This window comes from Myotis brandtii, unplaced genomic scaffold, assembly GCF_000412655.1.
Source record: "Myotis brandtii unplaced genomic scaffold, ASM41265v1 scaffold621, whole genome shotgun sequence".
Taxonomy (NCBI): domain Eukaryota; kingdom Metazoa; phylum Chordata; class Mammalia; order Chiroptera; family Vespertilionidae; genus Myotis; species Myotis brandtii.
In genome coordinates this window covers 1,318,220-1,344,995 of record NW_005370372.1, presented here as the reverse complement: position 1 = coordinate 1,344,995, position 26,776 = coordinate 1,318,220, and the positions used below count along the sequence as shown (strand labels likewise).

The window sequence follows — 26,776 nt, the reverse complement described above, 5'->3', positions numbered from 1 at the left end:
CATATGTAATACCTTAATCAATAAAGAAATTAAAAAATAAATAAATGGAATAATTTAGTCAACCCAATGCTTAATACAATAAAGGGAAAATGCAAGCAAACAAATTGTCTTTTCCTCTCAAAATATAGCTGTGTATTTACATAACTCTCATACCATTATCTCAACTCTTGAATTATCTTACTTGTATCCTTTCTTCTATCCTCATCTCTCATCTCACTCCTTTATGAAGAATGGCTCTTTTGCTTTTCCATGCCACTTATTACCTGTTCTACACTTTTATCCCTTGACCTGATACTTAGTACTGAGAGCTATTCTTATATCTTCTATTAATGTCTAATACTTACTGGACACTCATTATGTCAACCACTTTCTTTTGTGTCCCATGTGTAACATCCATCATACATTTTAAAAAGGCACCTCCTAAGCCTCATGTAATCTACACAACCATTCAAAAGGATAGATTTTTATTATCCTATTTTATGAATAAAAATTGAGTTTAGTGAGTTTTCTAAGGTCACACAGATAATGTGTCAGATTTGCACTAGGATCTCTCTGATTACTAAAACTATGTTCTTAAGTACTATGCTTTATTGATTCTAACCAGACTAATTCTGGGCTTGGTACCATGAACCTATAATGTGCTCAAATACATGAATTAAAATTTTTGATGATTACTTGTTTATGTTATTTATATGGAACAGTCACCTTGTTTGTGGCATGCATTATGTGCTCAGAGAAGTCAACTACCCATGGTTATTCAATCAGTACCTGAAGTTATATGATTTTCTTAAAAACGCTTAGGCAAACTAAAATACTAAACATTTTATGACAAGCCCTTGACACCTTCTCTCCTGCTTGTAATTTATTTACTCCCACCATCTAAAATATTCTCCATTCTTCCTCTCTCTTCTATGCCTGCCAAAAGGCTCTCTGATGCCCACCTTTAATGTTTATCTCATCTAAGGACTTACAGGATCACTTGACTCTCTGTGATATTTTAATTTTTTAAAATCTCATAGTTCTTTGTTTGAATATATTACTTTTTGCACATTTGTCCCATAATGTATATTCTGCTATACCTGAATACCTTCTCCACTAAATGTGACCTCCTTGGGTGCAGAATGCATGCCATACACCATAAATTATAATGTACTCCTTGCACACCATATTAATAGTTATTAGAAGAATGAGCAAAGATTATGAAGAATCATTGAACACTGAAATACTCAGATTTTTAGAATTTGCTTACATTGTCTCACTATCTGCCACACTTTTCCATTTCAGATTATATTAATTTTGCTTTTACATATTTAAGAAACAGCAAATTCATGCTAATGTCTTCAGGCTGTGCTTCTAAAAGAAAGGTCTTTTCCATTCTTTCTTACAAAGTTTTCTCATCCTCATAGTCCAGCTTAAATTTAACTCCCTGTAAAACATATTTTTCTCATGATCAATAGCATGCCATAGTATAATTAACAAATCATTGTCACCTATAAACTTCACAGCATTTGCTTTACATTAAAATGATGGACCAATTTGCTTTATCATCAGGTGGTATTCTTTCTCTAACACTATGTGGTGAGAAAAGGGATTACTCCTACATGTTTTTTTTTTCTACTCCTAGTAAATCATTATAATCACTATAATGATTGGTGCATAGTCATACTTAGTATGTTTTTGTCCATTTGAAATAAATTTAAAGTTTTAAAAGATCTTTCTGGGTTAGAAATAGAATAGTATGTAAATAAGCAATAGTTCAATGTGAATATACAGGGTGTCCCCAAAATGTATATACACTTTAATAGCTGATAGCTCAATTTTGTAAATGAAATGTATTTTAATAACCATTGCCTTTATAATTATTCAAAGTGTGTATACATGTTTTTAGGACACCCTATACTAATATATGCCAAGAACAAATAGAGTTACAGTTAAAACATAAACCAAATTACAACAACCACCACACACACACATACACACATCCTAGTGGATGGATTCCCCAACACTCTCTTTTCCCCAACACTCTCTTTCTCCTCACAGCCCTCTATGAATGCTGTATGAAATAAACTCCGAATGGCAACTGGCATTTGTCTAGCAGACTGTGAAATTAATAATTCTATTTTTGAAAACTTCCATACTTTCTTTAACAAAGTTATTCCCATGATATGCTGAACTCTGATTAGTCTGGGTTGACACTGGAGAGTAAGACCCTTCTGCACAGGGACTGTGTCATTTATCTCTGCTAGTTCCTCAGAGGCCCTGGCCCAGAACATGCCTAGAATGGAAGGTGGCTTGCCCAGCCAAGGTCTGGAGACTATTTCCTTCTTTAAATATTGGTGAATTTTACTTAGATATTTATTATAATGAGTCACTTCTTGGTTTCCTCAAGTACGTATGTTACCTGAGTGGAGTTTTGTTTGTTTTATTATGAGCAAATTGGGTGTACAGAAAAATTTAATTTCAGTATAACAAAATATAACCTTGTGTTTTTTTCCTATGGAAAAGATACAATAATGCTTAAATACTCATCTATAATTTATTTTATTTTCCTTTTATTATTTCCCGTGTGTGTGTGTATGTGTGTGTGTGTGTATCTAGTAACACTTCTCTGAATTCATGTCATTTCAATATCCGGCTTTACATATAGCAGATGGTAGAAATATTTTAAAGACATAGCACCATCATATTGAGACTAAAAGTAGCACTGTTTTGAATTTAAAGAAAGGAAAACATTTATTTTTATTATATCTATTTCCTTTTCAAGGAAATTTGATTGATTCAGGTTTATATGTTCAAAATTTATGAAATGTTATGTAGCATACATATACTTATATACACACACACACACACACACATATATATATATATATATAGAGAGAGAGAGAGTATATTATAGGCAAAAAACAAATTGATTTCATGCTAATAAAAAAGGAGGGAAACATTTATTTTAATAAAGGATAACTGTAGCCAGTCTAACTTCCAGTTATAAAATAAATAAATCATGAGGATGTAATGTACAGTATGGTAACTATTATTGCATATTTCAAAGTTGCTAAAAGAGTAAATCTTAAAAGCTCTTATCATAAGAAAAAAATTCTGTACCTAGATGTTAACTAGATTTATTGTACTGATCATTTTGCAATATATCAAAAATAGAATCTTTGTGTTGTACACCTGAAACCAGTATAATGTTGTATGTCAATTATACCTCAATAAAAAATTGAAAGATAAAATATAACCCTTGGCAAGAGTATTGTTTTAGAGATAGACAGATGTTAACAATGTCTAACTATGAATACTTACATTTTACCAAGTACTTAAGGTAAAAAATATTTCCCTTTGAGTATTGTGTTCTAAAAATAATGTATCAGCACCAGATAGCACTATATTTTACAGTTATTGTACTTTACCAAAGAAACCCTAGCAGTTTTTTTAAGAATTCATCACTGATTATTTTTACATTTAAGTTACTATTGAAAGGCACATTTCTCTTTGTGATGTGGTTATCATTTATAACTACAGACAGTCTACATTTTTTAAGCTAAAACTATACCTCACCTTCACATGTCATTTACATATACTGATTGCTTCCACATGTCTGGCATAAGGTAAAATAGTTTATGAGCATTTTAATATGGCTAAAGCTACAATAAAATAAACTTCATCTTTGTCTAGAAGACCTCAGAAACTTATTCATGCTGGTACATAAAGTGTTTTCCAAAGGAATACTTCCTTCCAGAAAAATCCTTTAAAAGCTGACTGTGGTTAATGTCACCTCCTTTCTAACGACGTCTAGATTTCCCAGTCTGGCTTCCAAGTGTCTTCTGTTTAACAAAAGCCCCTTTAAGTTACTCTCAACATGCTCTCCATTCTATTTACTAGCTTCAGGCTGCAAGTTTATTTTCTTGAGTGACTGCATATCCCCTTTCCTGCAAATGGGTTATTTGTGATCACAGGTGGTTCCCAGAATTGGTCAGAACAACTCAAACTTTATATCTACAAAGTTTAATTCAGACTCAGAACATATTACATAGGGATATTGTGTTAATTCCTATGTGGATTCAATACTCTTTATAAGTTGTCATAAAGGATGTTGTGTCATCATGGACGAAGTCAGAACAAAATAATATTCAAGGCAACAATTACACCATTTGAAAGGATATGATGTAAGTACAGGAGCAAATAAAATAGTCATTTCCTGGTTAGTTTTACTGAATAGTAAATGACTGACTTTGATTCGTGTTGAAAACATAAATTGGAACGTAGAGTCTGTGAGATGCAAGCAAACCTTTCCTAGAGGAGCAGGTGCTTCCTTGCTCATCCTGGCGCCGTGAGTATTCAGAGCCAGGCGACCCAAAAGTCGGGTCTTCTTTCATCCTCATCATTAGCTTTCTGTATACACTTATACAGATTCCATTGAACTTGCACTTAAAATTGTGTCAATAGGTCAGCATCAACACATTTAACTTCACTGAACGGCCTTATGTTAGATCAGCAATTTGTCATCAATTGTTTACTTGCAACATTAGCTTTTTACAAAGCCTTCTCATATGTTCACTGACTAGTTGATATTGACAAAATTCTTATTTTAAACATTCACACTATCACAGGTTTTGAAAGAAGCACACTACACATACAATTGTGGTTTTCTTTGTATTGCAATTATATATACAGGGAATAGCTGGAGAGCTCATGCATGCATACCTACTCTAAATGAGCAAAACATGGAAATCTAGAATCTATGCAATTTTGAATCTGCCTCAAGTGATCCATAGGTAATGAATATCTTATATGCACTAAGTAATGATTGGGCACCTTAAATGTCTACTGTCATTACCCTGATAACAGCTACTATAAATAGCTATTCTCCTATATTAGAGAAGAGCACCTTGAGGCTAATAAAGCTAATAACATGTCAAAATCCTCACACCTAGAAAATTTCAGTCAATTCAATGCTTTCTTCACCATGCCAAGATTCTTTTATCCTCATGAAATTTTTATTCTAATTGCAAATTAGAAAAAGCCATTAAATTTCAGTAGACTGACAAGCAAGTACTTGAATTAACATAATAATGTATATTATCAATATATTTATTTTTAAATATCCCCTACTGGGGATCGAGCCAGCAACCTGAGCATGTGCCCTTGAGCAGAATCAAACCTGGGATCCTTAAGTCTGCAGGCTGACCCTCTATCCACTGAGCCAAACCAGCTAGGGCAATATATTTATTTTTAATTGAATATATGTGCTATCATTTTGCTCATTCCAATAATGTAGCATTTTATTCTTTAAATATTTTTTTTATTGATTTCAGAGGGGAAGGAAGAGGGAAAGAGAGATAAAAACATCACTGATGATAGACAATTATTGACTGGCTGCCTCCTGCACGCCTCACACTGAGGATTGAGTCCACAACTCAGGCATGTGCCCTGACCAGGAATCGAACTATGACCTCCTGGGTCATAGGTAGATGCTCGACCACTGAGCCACACCAGCTGGGCTAAAATTTTATTCTTTTAGAAATATAAAAAGGCAATACATCTGGCTTTTTAGGTGGGCACATCAAAGACATTAGGCCATTATCTCTGTCTATAAAGAAAAGTAAATTGTTTGAAAAAGATGGTGTAATATGTACAATGGAGAACCTATTTGAGAGAATGTGGTCTATGGTGTGTGTACTGTGTGGTACAGTTAATATAGACTGAGAGGTGTACTTAAAAAACAAATTACTACAGCATCACTAATTTCACTTCCTTATATGGCACTTGCTTAAAAATAGACTAAACATATTCTTTTGAAATTAGTGTGCTGGTGTTTATATAGTTGCAGACAAATACTGTCCTAGAGTAGACAGTTTTCTCTAACTTGACAGCTAAAGAGCAAAGCCAATCAGATAGGTATGAATCTAGTTTCAATACTGGGCAAAACAGACACTGACTGCCCTTCTCGGTGATTTTATGCATGGAAGATAAAAACGTTTTTATAGTCACTTGGTCTCATTTTGTTGCTATGCTGGAAATCTTTCTCAAGAAGCTGTCTGGATTAGGAGGTCCACTGATAGAGGATGTCTGCTCTGTGAGTGTGCAAAGGGAACCTTAACTCCGTTCTGAATAGGCACCTTAGGAATCAAAAGAAGGCTGAGACTCTCTTGAACATGAGGAACACACAGTAAAAGTAAGAGATTCCATGGCTGCAGGCCAGTGTGTGAGAGCCCAACAGGGAGGTAGAATCTTAGGAGTAATTGCTCTGAGCACAGCTTCCAATTTTATCTTGTTAGAATCCAGTGCAAAGGAGTGAATCTTTGCACACCAGCCCGGGGCGGGGGAAAGACCATCAAAGAATAGTGAGCCCTGACGAGTTTGGCTCAGTGGATAGAGCATCGGCCTGCAGACTGGGGGGTCCCAGGTTCGATTCCGGTCAAGGGCATGTACCTGGGTTGCGGGCACATCCCCAGTGGGGGGGTGTGCAGGAGGCAGCTCATCGATGTTTCTCTCTCATCGATGTTTCTAACTGTCTATCCCTCTCCTTTCCTCTCTGTAAAAAAATCAATAAAATATATTTTTTAAAAAAGAATAGTGAACACACATAATATATTGAGCTGAAAAAACAAGACAGAACAAAGTCACCCTTGAAATCTTGCTTTGCTCAAATAGAGGCATTGTGGTAAAGTTAAATCTGTGTTCTAGTCCTCAGAAGTCCTCAATGTACACCCTGCCATAAACCTAACCACATATGAAGGAAGTAGTATGTAACACCAACTATTTTCAGAGAGCTGTATCCTAAATTACATCTGATTGTTGGATTTTGAAATTTTATACAGAAACATAGATATCTGCAGTTTTACTTAAATATGACTTGCATTTTTCTGGACATGTGAAAATGCATTGCTCTATGTACCAGTAGACAAGCATAAGCTACATGCCCATGTATGTAGTCTTTGTGCCCCAAGAGAACAGGCCGTTATGTGAGGTCAATCTGAACCGTAAGCATTTGTTTTAGAATCTCATTCAGTATCTCAGGTGATGAGTCAGTAACTCAGCACTGAAGGCCAACACCCAGGTTTCTGGATTCCTAAAGCATTGCTTTGCACATACCACTCATTTATAAACTTTAAAAAGTTTTATCATCTATTCAGATCTAAAGTTTGAATGCTGTAACCTCTCTTTCAAAATGTTCTACCAATTACCTATATCTAAACTCTTTTTTCACCTTAAATTATTTTTCTGCCCGTCAAATATTTCACTACTCTATTTTAAAAAATTAAACTGGTGTCTGCGTGTTCTCACTTCGGTGCATTAGTCCTCTCACCTGGAAAGAATTATCTGCCACCTCCTCATTTCTTCCTTCAAGCACTTCTCTCAAAAAGTGTTTGATGAAACCCTATCATGCACAAGACTCTGTACTTCACTAAGAATATAAGATGAATAAAGAACAGGTGCAGTGTCAAAAAGTTGACAACCTATGTCTTCTCTCCTTCCAAATGGTAAGTTTCTACAGGACAGTTGCCATATTATGGTTTATACCTCTCTGCCTCTTCAAAAGCTTTGCCAAGGAGATACTCAAGCCAATGGTTGTTAGAAAGAATAGCATCAGTAAGCAACTAAAAGGGTGGGAGGATGGTCATCCAGGCAGGAAAGTTCTCAGGTGGGATGTAGAGAAAGGATGACTGTGTCGGGGCATCATTGGTACTGCGAGGTGAAAAGAGTTTCACTCCCCGGGTACTATGAGCTGTTGTAGCACACTCCTGGTAGCACACATCAAAAACCTGCTGTTCTCCAATTCTTCAGATCCTCCCTAGACACAATCATTTATCAAACCTGCTTTTTCTATATGGTCAATGTGTTTCATCTCCAGCCTTTCTTTCTTATTTCTATTATGATCCTTATCCAGGCATTAATTTTCTCATATCTGAATAACTGCAGGACTTCCAAATAGTTTCCTCTATGCCCTAGACTCCTTCAGATCATTCATTTTTATAGGTTGAACTAAGGAGTCTGTACTTTAATTAGTAAGAATTTCAAAAAGGGAGTAGTTTCATTTGAATTTCAGAAAGAACTGTAGACAGTAATGAAGAAAAAAAAAGAGAATAATTATAGATGGCTGTTGCCATAGTAGGGCAAGTAATGATAAATGCCTGACTTAGCCTGGAGGAAAGACTAAGACATATTTGAGAGATAAACTCAAGAGGTGGACTCCACAGGACATCTAGCTAGATGTAAGGTAGACCATCAGTGGAAGAGGCAATGATGCTACTGACCTGGACAACTGGGACAAAATGACAACATTCCCTAACACTTGAATAAAGGGGAGAAAGAAGTTTGTAGAGAGGACAGTGAGTATAGTTTTGAACAAGTAGAGTTGAAGTTCCCTGTGAGAGATCCAAGTGTAGATATTCTATGGCTTTTGACATGTGGAAGAGACACATGCAAGATACATGCCTTAGTATCTGGTCCGCGGACTTTGTAGCACCTGGGAAAGTAATTTTCCCAGGTAGGGGCATGGGCAAACGGAGAAGAGATCGCTGGGTAACATGAGCACATAATTTCCAGTGCTGTTAGCCTTCTGCTACTCTTCCCTTCCTAGTCGTTATGTGGGCAACATTTCCACATCTCAAGGGTCAAGGATGCTAATTTGTCCTTTAATCAACGTATTTTATATATGTAAAGCTGAGACATTTGGACTGATTGTAAGAACCATACTCTGTGTATCAGGGATGATGTCTAGTTTAGATCACTAGGGTAAGTGTATATAAGAGGGCAATTTAGTGTAATTTTAAAGTGGTAAGATTACCATTCTTTAAAGAAAAGTCATTTTGCTTGTTCTTTGGTAGACTGATCTGCTGAAAACAAAAAGTTTCCAACCTCTTCCCAAAAGAGCCAGAAGGGCTTTTAATTTTTGATCCCTAGAAACTTTTTTCATACCCCAAGAGGATAATAAATAGGATTTTGTTTTCAAAAAGAGAAACTTAAATGAGATTTATTTAGCTAGGACAAGAAAAATGAGTTCAAACTGTATTTCCAGAGAAAAGATGGGGTGAGAATAGGGAGTTGTGGGGGAGGGTGGCTAGGATTAGTTAAATAAAAAATTATATATTTCAAATCTGGAACAATGGAAGGCTATTTTGTATTGGGAGACTTGTGACTTGCTCAACATTGTGTACATTTCTGTGGAGGCAATGACACTATGCACTATGGCTTGGAGCCAAGATGCTAAGAAGGCTCAATAGAAGGGCTACTGAAATGAGTATCTTGATAACTCCTAAAGTCCATTGCCTAAGAAAGAGCAGAGAACTCAGCTATGCAGCAGCATTATACAGTAGAAGATGCTGAGGGAAGGTCAACCATTAAAGGACAGAGGACCACGTACGATCCTGGATCACTCAAGATCTGACATCAAGTAGAGAGAAAGAACCTCTCTTCAAGACATTTCGATTCAATTCTATGCTCTAGTGATTGGCATTCCACTTTCTATAATTCCCAATTAAACATAATATGATTTAGAAAAATAATAGCTTGAATGCAAGTTATTTTTGTATTTGTTATACACACATATGAACTGCATATAACCACACTGATTTATATAGTTCTTTATCTAGTATATAAAAGTCTGCAAGTACAAGGAATTGCACTATTATGACTAAGTTTTAGAAGTTATACTTTTCACTTTGTGTTGAAAAATACCACAAATCTAAAACTTATCTAATATATTATAAAATGTTGCAAGATTTTAGTAGCCTGTTTATTCTGAAAGCAATTTATTCTTAAGTGAGCCAGAGAAACATCCTGAATGATAACAAAGTGCTAAGTGAATTAAAATATATGCAATATGTAACTTTGATTTTAAAGACATGTGGTATATAACAAGAATACATAGTTAAGACATGTTAATATATATTCTCATTCTGTAGATGACATAGGTATCTTTATGTTAAAAATAAACATAATTTATAAAATAGCAATTGCTTTCTGCATCACTTATTGGTGGGTTTGTTAAAGAAATAACAAGGTAAAGCCAAAAAATAGGAATTAGCTAGGAAAACAAGAAAACAGGCTAATATATTTTATAATCTCAAGGAACTACAGTCACAGTCTTTTCTACCTTGGATAACCAAACTCAGCTTTCTTTCCTTTTTTCCATTGGTTAACAAGAAGTCTGGCCAATATAGTTTACAGATAAATCCAAAGGAGAGATGGATAAGCCCAAAGGATCACTGTGTCCACTATGGAAAAGTTCTCATATGTATGTACCACTTTTCCCTCTTCATTTCATTTTAGTCAAACCCAGACAAGCACATAGTAAGTCCATAATGTTCCCATTCTGATATGCTGCAGCTTTAATTTCCCCTAGTCAAAGGACAGGTTTATTTCCATGTTGCATCTGAATACAGAAAAATTATATAGCTATGGCCAGCCGGCGTGGCTCAGTGGTTGAGTGTCAACCTATGAACCAGGAGGTCAGGGTTCTATTCCGGTCAGGGCACATGCCCTGGGTGCAGGCTTGATCCCTAGTGTGGGGCCTGCGGGAGACAGCTGATGGATTCTCTCTCATGATTGATGTTTCTATCCCTCTCTGCCTCTCCCTTCCTCTCTGAAATCAATAAAAATATTTTTTTTAAAAAGAAAAAGTATAGAGTTGTATCACTATGTAAACTATATAAAAATGTATTGTTTTCCTAAAAAGAAAAACAAATCACAAGGAAATAGTTTTTGATATTGGTAATTACCACTCTATTTCTGCCTTCTCACATTTTTCTAGTCTTTCAGAGTTCACCTTCCTTGTGCCCTATTTTCAAAAGCCTTCTGAAGTCTTTAGGTAGATGTGAGAGGCTGCCCTCAGATATCCTACTATAGTCACTTTATTATCCAAGAATCTTCTTGTTCATGAGGAAATCTATAACATGGCTTATGTAAGTTTGTGTGTTGTATGTGTGACTTAGATATAGAATACAAGTTGAAAATACTTATTAATTATAATAAAAATTTGTAAATAATTGAAATTCATACAGCTGAGGAAAACCTAGATTAATTTAAACCAATTTGTATAAAATGATCACAATAGTGTTTATTATTCTCTTACATTTAAAATTTAAAGATAAAAAATTAAAATTTCTAACACATAATATGATGATTCATCACTACTTAGATAGTTTGAATTTGACCTCAGGTAGCTTTCCTCAAATATATTCCTTAAGGGTTGGGACTACGGCTTAATTTTTTTAAATACATTTTAATAGTTATAATTTGTACATAACAGCACTCTTGTCCTATTAATACTTCTACTTTGTCACAAGACTAACATATTTTATAATAATCTAAAATTAAGCATTGCAAATTAATTATAGGCCTATAAGTGCACTAAGGAAATTAGCCTTTTATGCGCCCCCATCCTCTTAATTATATGAGATTGGGATCTTAGACAAAGAACTCAAAATGTATTTTGAATATTCACACTTCAGCAAAGATTCCTGTGGCTATTTTCTATCAAGTCGACTCTCCTGAGCCAGTGGGTTCTTGGAAGCAAGAGCTGAGAATGGAAGAGGGTAGTGTTCCCAGAACATAGAGCACAAAACCAAGGGAAGAAGAGGCTGGCTTGGAAACGAAAAGCAAGGGGAAATGTGCAAGTGCTGCTATCCCTAAGTGGAATCAAGGGTAAGGGGATCCACGGAAGGTTCTGCAATGCTAAACCTTAACCAGTTGTCATAGAGCAAAGCCAGGTTTCTCCCCATAATGTGGACAATGAATTCCAGTCAATTTAAGGTCTTAAATGATTGTGCTTTCCACTTTGTTTGGTAGGAGAGATTTGTTTTTTCACAAAGGCTCAGAATCAATGAGACTGATGATGAGAAATTTTATCGTTAGACACGATTTGGTTTTAGAATAGTCTCGCTCACTTTCTCTCCTGGCTGTGTGTCCTGAGACACAGTAATAAGGGTATTCATCCAAAATAAGGAAACAATTCCTCAACCTGGTTCCGAGAGTCTTCCAAGAGGTATGTATTCTTATATTTCCTCCATCTCTTACTTGTGGGCAAACAGAGATGACCCAGATACTTTCTGATTCAGATCCTTTCTGGAATAGGCTGGATTCGTTGTCTGTGGAGATACCTCTGCTCTCAGACCCTTTGTTCACTCCAAAATGTCTCCCTCATATCCTCCTCTAGCATCTAACACTGAGTTTACTTCCCCTACAATTCCCTTATAATGCATTTCGTATTTTGAATTTGCATTCTTTTTATACTCACTTATAATCAGGTATACTATGCGTTTAAAAAACAAGGTGTGTCAAATAAAGCCCAAATTCATTCAATCATGAGTGACTTTGTCTAGCCATCGAGAATATAATGATGAAAAACAATGCAGATCTGCCCCTGAGAACCTTCCAATCTGGCACAACAAAGATGATCCACGTAAGTAGGCTTACAAACTAAAGATGCAATGTGATGTATTCAATAGAACTAAGCCTCATTTAGTTTGAGGATGAAGACTCAAGTTTGTGGCGTTATATTTTTTTTCTCAAGACAGGTTTATGATTGCAGCAGCAAATGAAGTTACTGTAAAGTTTGTTCAACATTGTTTCCCACGCCAGGTCTCTCCAAGCAAAGGAAACCTGGAAATGCAGGTTTAATGACTCATTCAGGAGCCGACAAGACTCCCTAAATTTGTGGCCCCTTTAAGTTTTACTCAAAGCTTGTAGGAAATACTAAAGCCAATTCATTCTTCACATTTATCAACATAATTTTATTGTTTCTTATCTTTATTCCCTAATTCAAGTATACATTGTATGTTTTCTTATCCTGGGTTTGATAGAGTCCAGCTCTGTTACTGTTTAGAAATGGTGTACGAATTCCTTACTTTCACTGATGTTTATGTCTTGGCAGTAGAAGGAACATCCACTGGGGACATTTGTGTCAGATAGAATTTATTGACCTTCCGCATATTTAATTATAAAAATAATTTAAAACAACCTACAGACCAAAAGGTGTTATTCTTTTAAAAATATATCAAATGCAATTTTTCTAAACATTATTTTACCTTCTCAAATAGCCACTCTCCAATTATAAACAATGGCAATCACATGCCATAGGCATGCTGCCTAATTCCTCTTTAAGCACACTTAATGATTCAGGCTTAAGAAAAAGATTATATATATGTAATTTTTTAAAAATTATAGTTGACAAGCAATTTTTTAATATTTTTATTGATTTTTTACAGAGAGGAAGGGAGAGGGATAAAGAGTTAGAAACATCGATCAGCTGCCTCCTGCACACCCACTACTGGGGATGTGCCTGCAACCAAGGTACATGCCCTTGACCAGAATCAAACCTGGGACCCTTCAATCAGCAGGCCGATGCTCTATTCACTGAGCCAAACCGGTTAGGGCTATATGACATTTTTAATATATATTTCATACACATGAAACTGTCCCTCCAGCATTCTGATTGTTTAGTACTACTATTTCACCTATTATTTTGTTTTATATTTTATCATTAATTTCACATGTAAAGTCTAATGTAATTAAAAATATGTTATTATTTATTTATTTATTTATTTATTTATTTATTGTAGTCATTTACTTTTTCAGGGTCAAACTGTACCAATAAAGGTATGCAAAGAGCATATAAAATATTTACACAATTTTATTTTAACTAATGCTTATATTTTGTACATGTTACTTCTCCTAAAAAACTTATACCAGTTTTTCCAAGCTTGGTCTCCAAACATTACTCTGTGTATTTATCCTAGCAGTCTGCCCATTTCCACACTCATGAAAGAGCTGTCACAAATTGCTAGTGCCACCTATTAGTGGAAGCATAGTACTGCAAATCATGATGATGCCTTTAAAAAGCACCTAAGAAGTCATAAGGTGTAAAATCCATCCCAAGACTCACACTTGTTCTAATTTATGTTTACAGCTGCTGGTCTTTTAAAAATAAGCTTTCAGTACATGCACTAAACCTAGATAATGTCATGGGTTTTGGAGAAGTTACCTACAACTTTTCATTGATGAATCAAAGATTTGTCCATAATGTTTTGATAAGTGCAATGTTTTAATCAATGAAAATGTAACTCTCCATGATATAGCACGATTTTGTAAGTGAATGTTAGATAATGGTCAATCAAAAATTTGTTTTAGTGCTGGTCTCTCTGGAAGATTTTAGAAAAAAATCAAGCATAAATGCTGTTTAAAATGGTCCTGACGAGATTTCAAAATTGTTCAAAAGATGTAAAGGTGTGATGTTCTGAGATGCAACTGTGATGTTTAGATGTGCCACTGAAGTTTGACTGAGAAAAATTTAAATAAGAACTTTACCACACAATTTCTTCTGGCTTACTTATAGTTCATGATAACTTTATAAGTTAGAGCACACATCTGAAATACAGTAGTATATGCATACAAAGCTTACATAGGTTATGCTCTGCAACTGACAGTTTAACTTTAATACCAGGAACATATTATATTAATTAACTATAATTAATTTTTTTCCTGAAAGGTTTCAGTGATACTAATTGTTAAATATGGAATTTAAATATAATTGACTAAAAATCACAAAATATGTGTTACTTATGTTGTGTGATTTCTGTGTAATATTAAAAATAAGAAAACAAAGAGAAATTAGTTATTACAGACCTACACATCTATTTAGCTCATAAGCACCCAGGTATTTTATATTGCTAACAGAAGTGGAGTCTTGGAAATAATTTATATAAAGAGAAAAAGCAATATACAAAAGTTAGCGTTGGAAAAATTACCTTTTCCATTTTCAGGTTTACTTAAGTTAGTGATGACTGAATGTCATTATCAAAAGTTGGTAGGTTAGAGACCTAAACAGGATGGTTTTGTTGTCTCTGTTATTTTCCTACTTGCTAAAGTCCACTGTATAAATTATTATTTCAAAGGCCAATTTGGTTGGCAGCTTTACACAGAGAAGCCACAAACTGGAGACTTTCACTATCCCTCATTTAATCTGACCAGCATTGTATCACCAGATGTGTGATGGAGCATTTTTGTTTGTTTTATTTTTATATTATTTTGCCAGGATATACAGGGCAAGGCAAAAGTAGGTTTACCAGTTGTTCATATGCAAAATAATACATTAATTAATAAATAATAATACAAGAATAAACTCTGCTTTGCATACTCAGATACATTACATATATATATCCTCCTACACATTTCACTTTACCTGTGAGGAAATTTTTACTAACTTCATTCTACACTATTATGTAAATACTTGAGATATCCATGAAAACTTTCCATGGGATTCAAAAGATCATATATATAAAATTTAAAATATGAATACTATTTTAGATAAAAAATTAAATATAAATATAAAACTTTATTATTTATATATATTTATATATCCATATTTATATATTCATATATATGTGAATGTGTGCTGTGCTTCAGTATAAGTAAAAAGAATCTCTGAAAAGTCATCAACTGCAAGAAATAATAAAATAAATAATTCATATTAATTACATTTTAAAGTGATCATAATATATGAGCAATGGCAAATAAAAATTCTGCAAATTTTACTTCATAATTTTTAACTTAATATTATCTTCTACTATTAGACAAATATGTATGATAATTTTGATTTAACTGATAATTTTATTCTTAAAGAAACTACTTGACTCTGGTATAAGTAGCTTTTCAAAGTATGAAAAGAAAGCCATTAAAATGTCTACCATCGATTTCAGTACTATTTACTAAGTCTTCCCTGCAAAGGTAAAGTTAAAGACACTGATTTAACCATTGGATCCACATGATCACCATCACATTGAGACTTGCATGTGTCTTTGATTTCCACTAAAACTGAGGCACACAATGTCCTGGAAAAGCTCATTACACTGAGTGATGGAACATTTGTCATTTGTTTAAAACCCCAAACCTAATTTATTTCCTTGTGATTTCCATAGCTTTTTCTGAAGTCTTCATTGCACCACACATTCCAAAGGGAAGATTACATGATATTCTTGTATTTCATGAGAAGAGTGAAATTTGACTAGTTGTGTAGGAGAAATAAACTGTTATGCACCATTTAGAAAAAGAAGCACTTTGACATTTAGCTCTATTCCATGTCTTTAAGGAAGCAAAAGTATCTCTGGGTGAATGTTTCTTGAAGATAATTTGTAAGTGACTGCTAAGATTTACAGAGTTCTCACATTTGCTTCCCCCACAAGGATTCTAAATCAGATTGGTTCAGAGGAAAAGCCACCATATCCCATTTTTCTAATATTATCACTTCTCCAGATGGCCCTCGAACCTCTGTTCAATTCCTTTTTCCTAGAAAGTAAAGAGGTACCTTATTAGATATCTATGTACATCCACTGCAAAAGCTGACTTCTTGTTCTTCTTTTTCTTTCTCACTTAACATCTCAAATCTCTTTTATCTCCTACCAGAAAGCAAGCACAGTGATTGCCTAAAACTTTGTCTTGGCAACCTGAGCAATGAGAGAGTTAATAGTGGATCTTTGAAAACAGTGACATGGGAAATTAGAGTTGGCAGGGATTTAACTCTTCAAAAACCATGCTGGAATATTTTTAAGGGTAATGCAGTGGATGTTTTAACTATGTTTGACATCTAATTAAGGAGGAAAAAGAAGCAGCTAAGAAAAAAATAATGTCTAGTTTAGTTTAGAAACAAAGTATTTATAATTGGCTACCAGACTTTTACTTTGGCAAAACAAGTGTACATGGAGAGAAAGAAAGGTAATGACAGACCAATAAAATGACAAGAAAAATTGCTTGGGCCATTGCTTTTATTCTTCTTACTGTTGTTCATTTCACAGCTTATTTTACCAAATTGCCAAATTCTAGGTATATCAATGGAATTTTTATGTAGCTGTAGGGTAGTTTTTTAGTTAAAGGAAAGCACAATAATTATAATGGATGCCATTGCTAAAAAGAGCTTAAAAGATAGTGTCAAATACATACAGCTAACTTCATCAGACAAGTTTAAAGCATGTGTACATAACAAAGGTTATTCTAATTAAATGCTACCTTTTTAAAATGGAGAGCAATATGCTACCAGGTAAATAAGATTCTTGCAAAATAAATAAATATAACTCTCAATTCTTATTTATTTTACAATTTATTTAGCACTTAGACAAGTAACTGTGATTGTAAGATCTTTTAAATGTATTTCATGTTTCAAACTTATTTTAAAATTATAATCTATAGCTATTCACTTCTTCAAGAAGTAGTTGCATGCAAAACTTACTTATAAGGAATATAAACTTACATAAAGTGGACCATCAACCTCAGAATTAATTGATGACATCCTCTCAAAGAGTGAAAATAGCAAAAACTGATGCCAACATAGATGCCATAATATCATATACTATACTAAACAATTTAAAGACAGCCTCTAAACAGAGACACAATAGAGATTAATTAAATATTTAATGGAGTCTATATGTTTTTAATATCTCAGATGACTACAATTGCAATTGCTTGCTCATGTTTAAAATGCGTTCACATTTTAATAAAGAAAATGTTATGCCAAAAACTAATATATTTTCCAAGTAAGTGTATTTTATCTAACAAGTATTAAGTCCAAATAAACACATTTAATAGGTGTCTAATTTTCTAATCCAAAGTGTGAAAAATACACCCTCCTTTCCTATTTGTGGTCCTCATTCACACCCGAGCATTCAGAGAGATCATCCCCTTCATGTGAAAATTAAAGACCCTGGTTGCTGGCATAAGAGCAATGTACAGTATATAGACATCTCTGCAAGAGAGATTCAGTAAATTTGCTTCCCATTATAGGCTGAACACAGAATATAATTGAAGCTTCTCACTGCCCCACCCCCTATTCTAGAAATCTGAGAATCATAAGAAAGCAACACCTTAGGGAGTAAAACTACTTGAGTTCAAACAGTTTAATCTGAAACTCCACTTTGATAATACCTCAGTTATATAAGTATTTCCTTCCATTACAAGTTATATTTATTATTTTGGAATCCAACTTAGCATTATTTTATACAAATTTATCTAAACAAATATAGAACAACTATTTTTCTTTTAAAACCATCATTAAGAAACATGCATGCACATGAAACTAGAACCAAATAAAGTATTAGCAACCATGAAATAAAGCTTTTTTTTCTTTCTTAAATTTAAACTTTTTTTTTTTTTTTACAAAAGAAGTTCACACTAGTTCTACAAGTAGGAAGTAGTGTGTCTTCATTTCTTACTGAAGTACGTATGGAATTAAATAACATTATATTTCAAAGACTGGCTTTACCCCAATTAGCCAAATACACAGTCTTTTGTACAATCATAACACACTGTGGAAAAACTAGTCTGTTCTCTCCAGTTTATATTCTCTTGGCAAACCACGATCTACTGCTTATGTTAAGCATCTGATTGTCAGATTTGAACAAACTGAATATTCATGATGATGATTAACCATTTAGTGTCTAAAACTAAGACAACACAATTTGTCATAACAATTCTTATAGGTGAGGCATGCATATCTAAGAAGGGACCATTTTTTTTCAATAGTAGTGTTAAAGATATTTAAAAAGAAGTAGGGTCAGAAAAATTAACAGAACACACGATCACACAGACAGATCAGTGTTTCCCAGGCATTCAGCTCCTCTCTGCAAATGTGATTAAATGTTCTTTGTTTGCATTTAAATTGTCATCTCAAACAGAAGGCATGCTTTCATTTATCTATTTTTTTAAAAGTGCTTAAATCATCTCAGAAAGACGCACCCAGTCATATAGGTTCCCCAGGTTAAACTAAAGGTTTTATGGTTTGGGTTGGGAGGGAGTTCATGGAATAAAAAGGGAGGGGGGCGACTGAGGGGGTATGACACAGCTAGCCAAATAAAAGAAAAAAAAATAAAGATTTACCTTTGTAGGATAATTTCAGCCTTGGCACATTGTTCTTCCCATTCTGATAGCTGGCTCTGGCTGTAAGTAACACTCCCCAGAAAAGACAGGCGATCCTGGTGAGCCAGCCCATGCTGCAGGCGCAGTGGGTCCTGCTGCTTCAGGCTTCCCTCCTGTATTGTGCGGCCAGAGAAGTTCAAACAATCTGAAAACTGGAGGTAACAGGTGACCTAGGTCAGTTTCATTCATAAAAGCAGACAAGCAAGACTTCACCGCAACACCAACACCTCTTCTTCTGTAACAGTCACTGAAGAAACTTCAAAACCTCCACACAAAAAAAAAAAAAAAAAAAAAAAAAAAAAAAATCCGAGCCAGGCACCGGATAATGAGGCACAACTGTTGTGTGGAAAGGAAAAAAAAATTAACCAGGGCTGCTGCAGTGGCGCTTAAGAAGCAGTTCCTTTTATCTAGGCTCCTCTGATAGCCGGTGGCAGACTCTAATCCTGCTCACTGCTTCATTCGGCACCGGGGAACAGAATGAAAGGGAAACGAGAGAGAGAGAGAGGAGAGAGAGAGAGAGAGAGAGAGAGAAGCTGTGAGCAGCGCGGACTTTTCCTGTACACATGTAGGAGAGATGACACAAGATCCCGCAGACAGGTTCCCCCAACACTCACTAGACTGGCTGACAATGGGAGAACAGGCGAGCTCAACCCACTCCCCTTCCCTCCTGTCACACAACACATGCAAAAAACATCTCCTAGAGATTAGAGCCGGGAGCAGAACCCTCCAGCGTGCCTGTGAAAGGCATGTAGCCATAAATTTACTTGCAGAGGCAAGCGTTGTTTTATAGCCATGTTAGGTGCAATTTTGATTTTAAAAATCTGAATTCGGCTACCTACATAATGTAGAACTCATGCTCCTGATAGAAGTCTGCTGAACTTGCGCATTATCCGCGTGAATGTATATGTATATAGAGAGATCTGCATATGCATATGTGTGTATCTGCATATGCTTTCATCAATATAACTTTAACCACGGAAGGTTTTAAAGCCTCGTTAGAGAGCCTTCCCTCCTCCCTACAAGCACACTTGGCTCAGCCACCCCTTCCCCGCCCCACTGCAATCTCAGCAAAGAAATTCCTAGTAAAGCCCATTTCAACAATCAGTTCAAGACAAATATAGGTCCACTGAGAATTATAAATTACAACAGGGTATTCTCAAAAGGATACTCAGAATTTAAAAAGAGCTAGGGTTTTCCAGCTTCTGGAATGCTCTGGCTAACATTTTTAATGCATCACATCTCATTAATTAAAGCCACTTCCAGAGTTTTGGTTTAAAGGGCAGAGGAAGATGACAAAGTTCACCAAAGTCCCTGCTGAGTATCAGGGACCGATGGAGAGAGGATATCTCCGTGTCTTCATGAGCTGATAAGGGTTCCTACATTTTCTGTGGACACGTGAATGTATTCCGGCGGTCATACATCATTAGTTCTTTCCTAAATAGGAATACTGTCTGAGGTGTTTAAGTTTCCTCTTCTATTTTTTTTTCTTTTCATTTTCTCCGAAGCTGATATTCTTATAAGATTCTGTGGAGTGTGATATCTAAAAGTTAATAGGACAGACGTTTCCTTCTTTATTCTTCACTCCCCAACTCTATCTGCCCTGCACTCTCCCCACCCTCCAAGCCACACCACATACACACCTGAAACAGGAGAGAGAACTCTCCTTCAATAATACAAAAATGTCTCAGCTGAAAGAAGAGGGTGGGTCTCACAATTTAATACATAAACACGCATTGAAAGTGGTTTAGTAGCCTCATAAAAAAATTTGTCTGAGCTTTGTCATACAGCTTTTATTAGTTAATGTCTGCAGACCAATAAGAGAGCATCCCCCATCTCCCTCTCTCTCTCTCTCTCTCTCTCTCTCTCTCTGTAGGTGGTGGAGGAGGAGGAAGAAAATGAAGAGGATTTAAAGGGAGGAAAATGGGGAAGGGGATGAGGGATTCTCTTTCTACTTCACTAGTTGGATTGATTCATCAAACAGATCCATATTGTATTTGTCAGTTTCCAACAGCCTATTGATCAGTCAGTATTGTTAAGAAAATAAAATCCAAAAATAATGTTGATTTTACTGATTCCCACACTTGTTATCCTGAGCACCTTTCAAGCTCCGGGCAATGGATTAAGGCTACAAATGACAAGAGGCTTGTCTGTCTTCCATGGATTATCCTCTATAGACATTCATTCTGCAGAGGAATTCATGCCACTTTGGCAGAACGGGACTAATGAATTATCCTATTGACATATCACAAACAATCAGTTTAAATATCTTAAACGGTTATGCCATTTTCATTAATATATATTTTAAATGTCTCAAAATATTTATTCTTTCTCTAGCTCTAGTTACTTAGAGTAGGAGAGCAAGTTTATATTTGTCAAAACTTAACAGGATAAGCAAATTTAGAAATGTATCCATTTCACTAGCATAGAGACTAATCCTGACAAATAAAAGGTTGTAGGTAAAATCAGTTAAAAGAGGGTCAAAATTGATTCCATGGGGAAGAAAGACATTCAATCTGGATTTTAAACCACAAAATCAGGACAGACTTATTTCATTTTATAAAACAAATAGTTTAAATTAATGTTGAAGCCTGGAATTTGGTAACACAGACACATAATAATAATAATGATAAAACTTTGATATAATTATTTATATTTGACATTTGTCCTACTCTCCATTTTTTATGATCCTTGTATCCTTTCAGATGTTTCAAAGTTTAATAAATTCACATTAACATTTGCTTATCTGTATTATGTTTAATTAAAAATGAAAAAAATCATAAATTCTTTAGGTAAGCATAACTGTCCTAGAATGATTAAATTATAACATAGTGGAAAAGTACAAGCATATCTAGATGTTTTACTGTGATTTAAAAAAAGAAAAGAAAAAGACAAACTACATGACTATAAAATACTTTAAAAAGTATTAGGATTAGTATGTGTTTACCTCCTTTAGTCTTTTGACTTTGGTCAGGGTTAAATAAGGTCATTTTCAACTCTTTTTTGTTTTTTTACATATAGCACCAATAAGTAAGGGATAATCAAGGTTAAAGCTATTTCTGAACAGAGAGCAGTGGGCCTGGGTGGGTGTTTATCAGAATTTACAAAATCTGGCTGCTTGCCCTAACCTGTTCGGCTCAGTGGATAGAGCGTCGGCCTACAGACTCAAGGGTCCCAGGTTCGATTCCGGTCAAGGGCATGTACCTTGGTTGCGGGCACATCCCCAGTGGGGAGTGTGCAGGAGGCAGCTGATTGATGTTTCTCTCTCATCAATGTTTCTAGCTCTCTATTCCTCTCCCTTCCTCTCTGTGAAAAACCAATAAAATATATTTTAAAAAAAAAATCTGGCTGCTTGTGTGGCGTGGAGATTTTGATTCACGATTCTCCCCACCGGACCCTCCTCTGAGGATCTGTGGCCTAAGCCTTGACAGGATCGGGCCTGCTGAATTTGCCACCTCAGCCATTGATTTTACACAACTTACTTCTTTATAAAAGTCAAAAATATATATATTGACCTTTTAATGTTGAATTTTATTTAAGTTAAAAGGGAAAATGTTATTTTTGTTTCTTTCTCAAAGCAATCTCTCAATTTTTAATTACATTATAACCCACAATCTACATCATGTGATATAATTAAGTCTATTTGCAACTGAGTTCCTAATATCTTAAGTTTCAAGTTTTCAGATATGATTAATTCCTAAGACAGAGTCAAATTTGAGCAGGTACTTAATATGATGATCATGCTGTTGTGTACATTTCTGTCAAATTAATCAATGGTGTTTAACCTCACCCCACTCCATTTTGAAATGCATTACACAGACAGCAGTTTTCTGAGTGGTTTGCTTGATTTTCTAGAGACACAACATTTCATTTTCACAAGAGGGTGGTTAACTCTTACTTTTCAATAATAATAATAATAAAACCTGTATAGTCAGAGAAGATATATATTGAAGCATTTCTCCATTGGAAATGTATTTCTTATCTTTTGATGAATTACATAAAACCAATGTGAACATACTACTTTTAAAGGTTCACTCTCTAATTTTGCTACTTATTATAAAACAAATTGGGATAACAAACATTGCAATTTAAGAGCAGAAATTGTTGTTCTAATTTGGGAGGTGCTCTTCCAAGTACTTCCCCATGTTATAGATACTCGGAATCTTTCAGTGAATGGTAGGTGAAAAGATTTGCTATATTTGTGTATAAAAGAATGTAGGGAAATATGTATAGTTTAGCTGTATCTAAAAGGTTTAGTGGATTAAATGTGCCTAAAGTGATGGTATACTTTATTAAACACCCTTGTCTTTCCCTGCAATCCCACTCCATCCCCGTTTTATCGTGGTTAGATACAGTAACACCCCCAAAGTGTGTGCCACTCATAGAGGCAGGTGACCTCTTTAAGATAAATTACTGAGTTAAGACTTTCAAAATGAGTTGGTTTTTCAGTTTTTCAAAAAAACAACACCAGGGGGAAAAATATGAAAAACAAACAAAAAATATCAGTAGTCTTTCTAAGATGTTGTTCAGTTGAGTTATGTAAAAGAGACAAAACTATATTACTTTTTACCTAACATCTGTTATTTCCTTTTTATCCTTCAAGCGAATGCTTCATTAGTATATGAGAAAGGCCTATGATCAACAGAATTAAAGCAAATGTCATAGTTGAACACTTGCCCTTGCTCTGATATCTCATGTCGGAAATTCATTTTTAATGAGAGTTTTTCTGGTACAGGGAATCTGAACCTTTTTTTCTTTTTAAAAAGAATTGTGTGGGTGAAAACATTCTTTAGAAGATCAGAAACATCCTATTAATTGGAAAAATGAAATAGTTGATGTATTATTTGTTCTAGCCAAAATTGATAGCTATTTAAGATCTACTACAGTAGTCACTGAAAACTGGGGGTGGCAGGTTAAAAGTAATATTTAAGAAATTGTTAAACTTTTCATCATCTGACCCTTGTGAATGCTTTTGGTACAAGCAACATGTGAAAGCATGAGCTGAGAGGAGGAATTGGTAAAAGACAAAGGGAATTCAATCTGGGGAAGCGTCCACGCCTCCCTAGCCCTCCCCCCACCCCATGAATACAGTTTACAGTAAAGCAAGCTTGTTCCTCTAGACTGAATTTGTAACAGTTTGGAAAAAAAACAAAAAACAATTGTGTGTTTTCTCTTGTGACATCAATGTTCATGACACTTTAAGGTAAGTAGGTACTTAAGATAAAAGACTCCTTGCTTTTCAAATGAAGTAATAAATGTTAAAGCAATGCAGAGAGACCAGAAACTGGCCAGCCACATTATTTGTGCCTATAGATTTTAAGAGAAACTTAAACATTTAAGAGTTTCAAAAATTATAGGGGGAGTTCTTTAGTGGTAAGGTGAGGTGAGGTGAAGTGGTAGCTTCCCTTACCTTGGAAACTTGGTTTGTGGGGCTAGTAGGTAAGTTTTATTAGGTCACTACATCTGAGTGGGGGATGGGAGAGGGTGACAAAAAAAGGGATGCATAAAATTGTGTTTATGGTTAGTATCCATGTTGGCGAAAGTGGCCAAAATCCAGTTAAAAGAACATGATTGATCATTTCTTTTGATAAATATTTTTGACTGCTTAAATCAAACATATTTTTCAACATTTCAAAATGTTTTAAACATGGGGTTTTTCCTTTTCCTTTTCCATCTATTTAAAGAGCTAGTTATCACTTACAGCTTCTTTATTAGATTATCTGATAAGTGAATGCGGTGTTTCTGAATATTAACATATGGAAATAATAAGATACGGAACTTACCAAAATACCTGCTTTTGTTTTTTATTTAAGTGAGAGTGTCTCCACCTCAACTCAAATGGAACAAGAAAGTTTTTTCGAGGAAGACAAAAATCTCATTGTTAATACAGGCTAGGCAGTGAGGAGGAACAAATGAGGCATCCATGGAATACAAATGAAATGAGCAGGTTGGCTGTTGAGCGTTTCAGGATATGAAGTTATAAGTTATTTGCTTTCAGTAAAGGTATATCACACACCTTCTCACTGAATAAATAAATAAGCAGACCTGTACTATATAAACAACGTGAAGAAATTAGTAAGTACTGTTTAAGGGATTACTTTACATCCGACTCAGGCAAAGCAGATGCATATAATTTCCCTTTATTACCTACTGAAAAGAATGTTGCACCTCAGATGTAAGTTTAATACAATCTCTGTTATCAAGAAGCAACCTTTTTTTAAAAAAAAAATGTTTGTAAAGAATTTGAAATTGATAACAATAGGGAACAGAAATGCTGAAACCTAGAATTAAAGCTCTTTAAAAGGATTTATTATAATGGCAAAACCAACTGTTTGGGGGATGGTGACTCAAAAAACATAGTGCATTCTGCTTTTTAAGGGCACAAATATCTCTAGACTTCAAGAATAAGAAAAAAAGAGAGACTTAAATTACATATATATATATATTTTCATATTCTGTATGGTCATAAGTCTCAGGTGTTAAATATTATTTGAGCCCCCCATTTTTCCTTTTGTGGCTGGGGTGGGGTTAGAATTATATGCCAGGTTTCATTTCACCGCCTTGGCTACAGGAGCAGCTGTCACCTTATGGGAATGACTAGGAAATGGTTTGTTTATTAGTTAACAATTTTTTTTCATTAACAAGTGATTTATGAAGAAAATTCAAGTCTCCCTTATTATTCCTCAGAGCATATCCATAGAATTAATCTCTTTGGAAATCAATCAACATAAATTCATTTTCTCATTCCTGCTGTATTCATGAGAGGAAAAAAAAAATAAAACAAAACAACAGCATCCAATATGTCTAGCCTTGAATCTTCTTAAATTACAGATCCAAGGTGAAAATGGCTTGACTCTAATGACAATGTGATTATTCCCTTGCTGTTTCTAAAAAGTTGCTAAATAACTTTAATAACTTAAAGCACTTAAAGACCCCCAAATATCTAATAGACAGAATTGTATAGAACACATTTTGAGGCATTAAAATAATGCTCACTATAACAAATTGTGTTCTCATACAGTTTCTAACTCTATTATCTCAATTAAAGAGTGTTACCAATAAGCTGTAACAACTCTAATGCCGCTTATACATAAGAAAAACACTTGTTAATTTTTTGAACTTGCAATTTTAAAGAAAAAGTGTATTTGTCATTGTGTACCTTTGCAGAAATGACATCTGCTTTTTTAAAAATAGAATCAGATAGTTTGGTGGTGTTACTTGGACATCCTATATAAGAAAAGCCTAATACGCAAATTGACCAAACAGCAGAAGGAACTGCAGAATGATTGGTCGCTATGATGCACACTGACCACCAGGGGGCAGATGCTCAATGCAGGAGCTTCCCCCAGCCTGCAGGCCCCAGGCCAGCCAAGGCAGGTGCCAGTGGGGTCCCCTCGGGTCACCCCGCCGTTCACCCCACAGAGGGAGGCAACCGGCAATAAAAGCGGGGGGGTAAGGCCAATGAGTGGGAGGTGCCAGGCTGGCCAAGGTGGGGGCCAGCAGGAGGCCCCCCAATTGCCCTGCTGGTTGCCCCACAGATCAGCCCTAATCGCCAGCCTCTAGCATGAAATAATTACAGAAGGTTTCATGAGCTGTGAAACCTAATGCAATTCTGTTAAACAAAAATAAAGATACTTAGAGGAATAAGAAAACTAAATTTGGATGAATCAAGCTAAAAGTGGCAATCTATTTCTTGGGCTGTAACACAAGTCTGTAGGTGCTAGTCACTATGTGTAACCCAGCACACATAATTTGGTTCCAGAGATGTAAATTTAAATATATTCTTTTTTTACTTTCACAACCAGTCACCTTTAAAAATATTTTGCTTATTTTTTTGGATTGTTTCTTTTATATTTACCCATTCAACAAAATG

General features: G+C 35.0%; 1 protein-coding gene across 1 annotated transcript in view; it reads right to left on the bottom strand.

Annotated features, from left to right (window-relative positions):
• SEMA3A (sema domain, immunoglobulin domain (Ig), short basic domain, secreted, (semaphorin) 3A) overlaps window positions 1-19,571 on the bottom strand; it is a 202,311-nt gene extending 182,740 nt beyond the window's left edge. The window contains exons 1-2 of the mRNA XM_005880033.2: window positions 19,521-19,571; window positions 18,868-19,356 (exon numbers count right to left, since the gene is read on the bottom strand). Of these exons, the coding sequence (XP_005880095.1) occupies window positions 18,868-18,979 (112 nt within the window). The 5' untranslated portion in view covers window positions 18,980-19,356; window positions 19,521-19,571. The remainder of the gene's footprint in view (window positions 1-18,867; window positions 19,357-19,520) is intronic.
• Window positions 19,572-26,776: the final 7,205 nt, after the last annotated feature.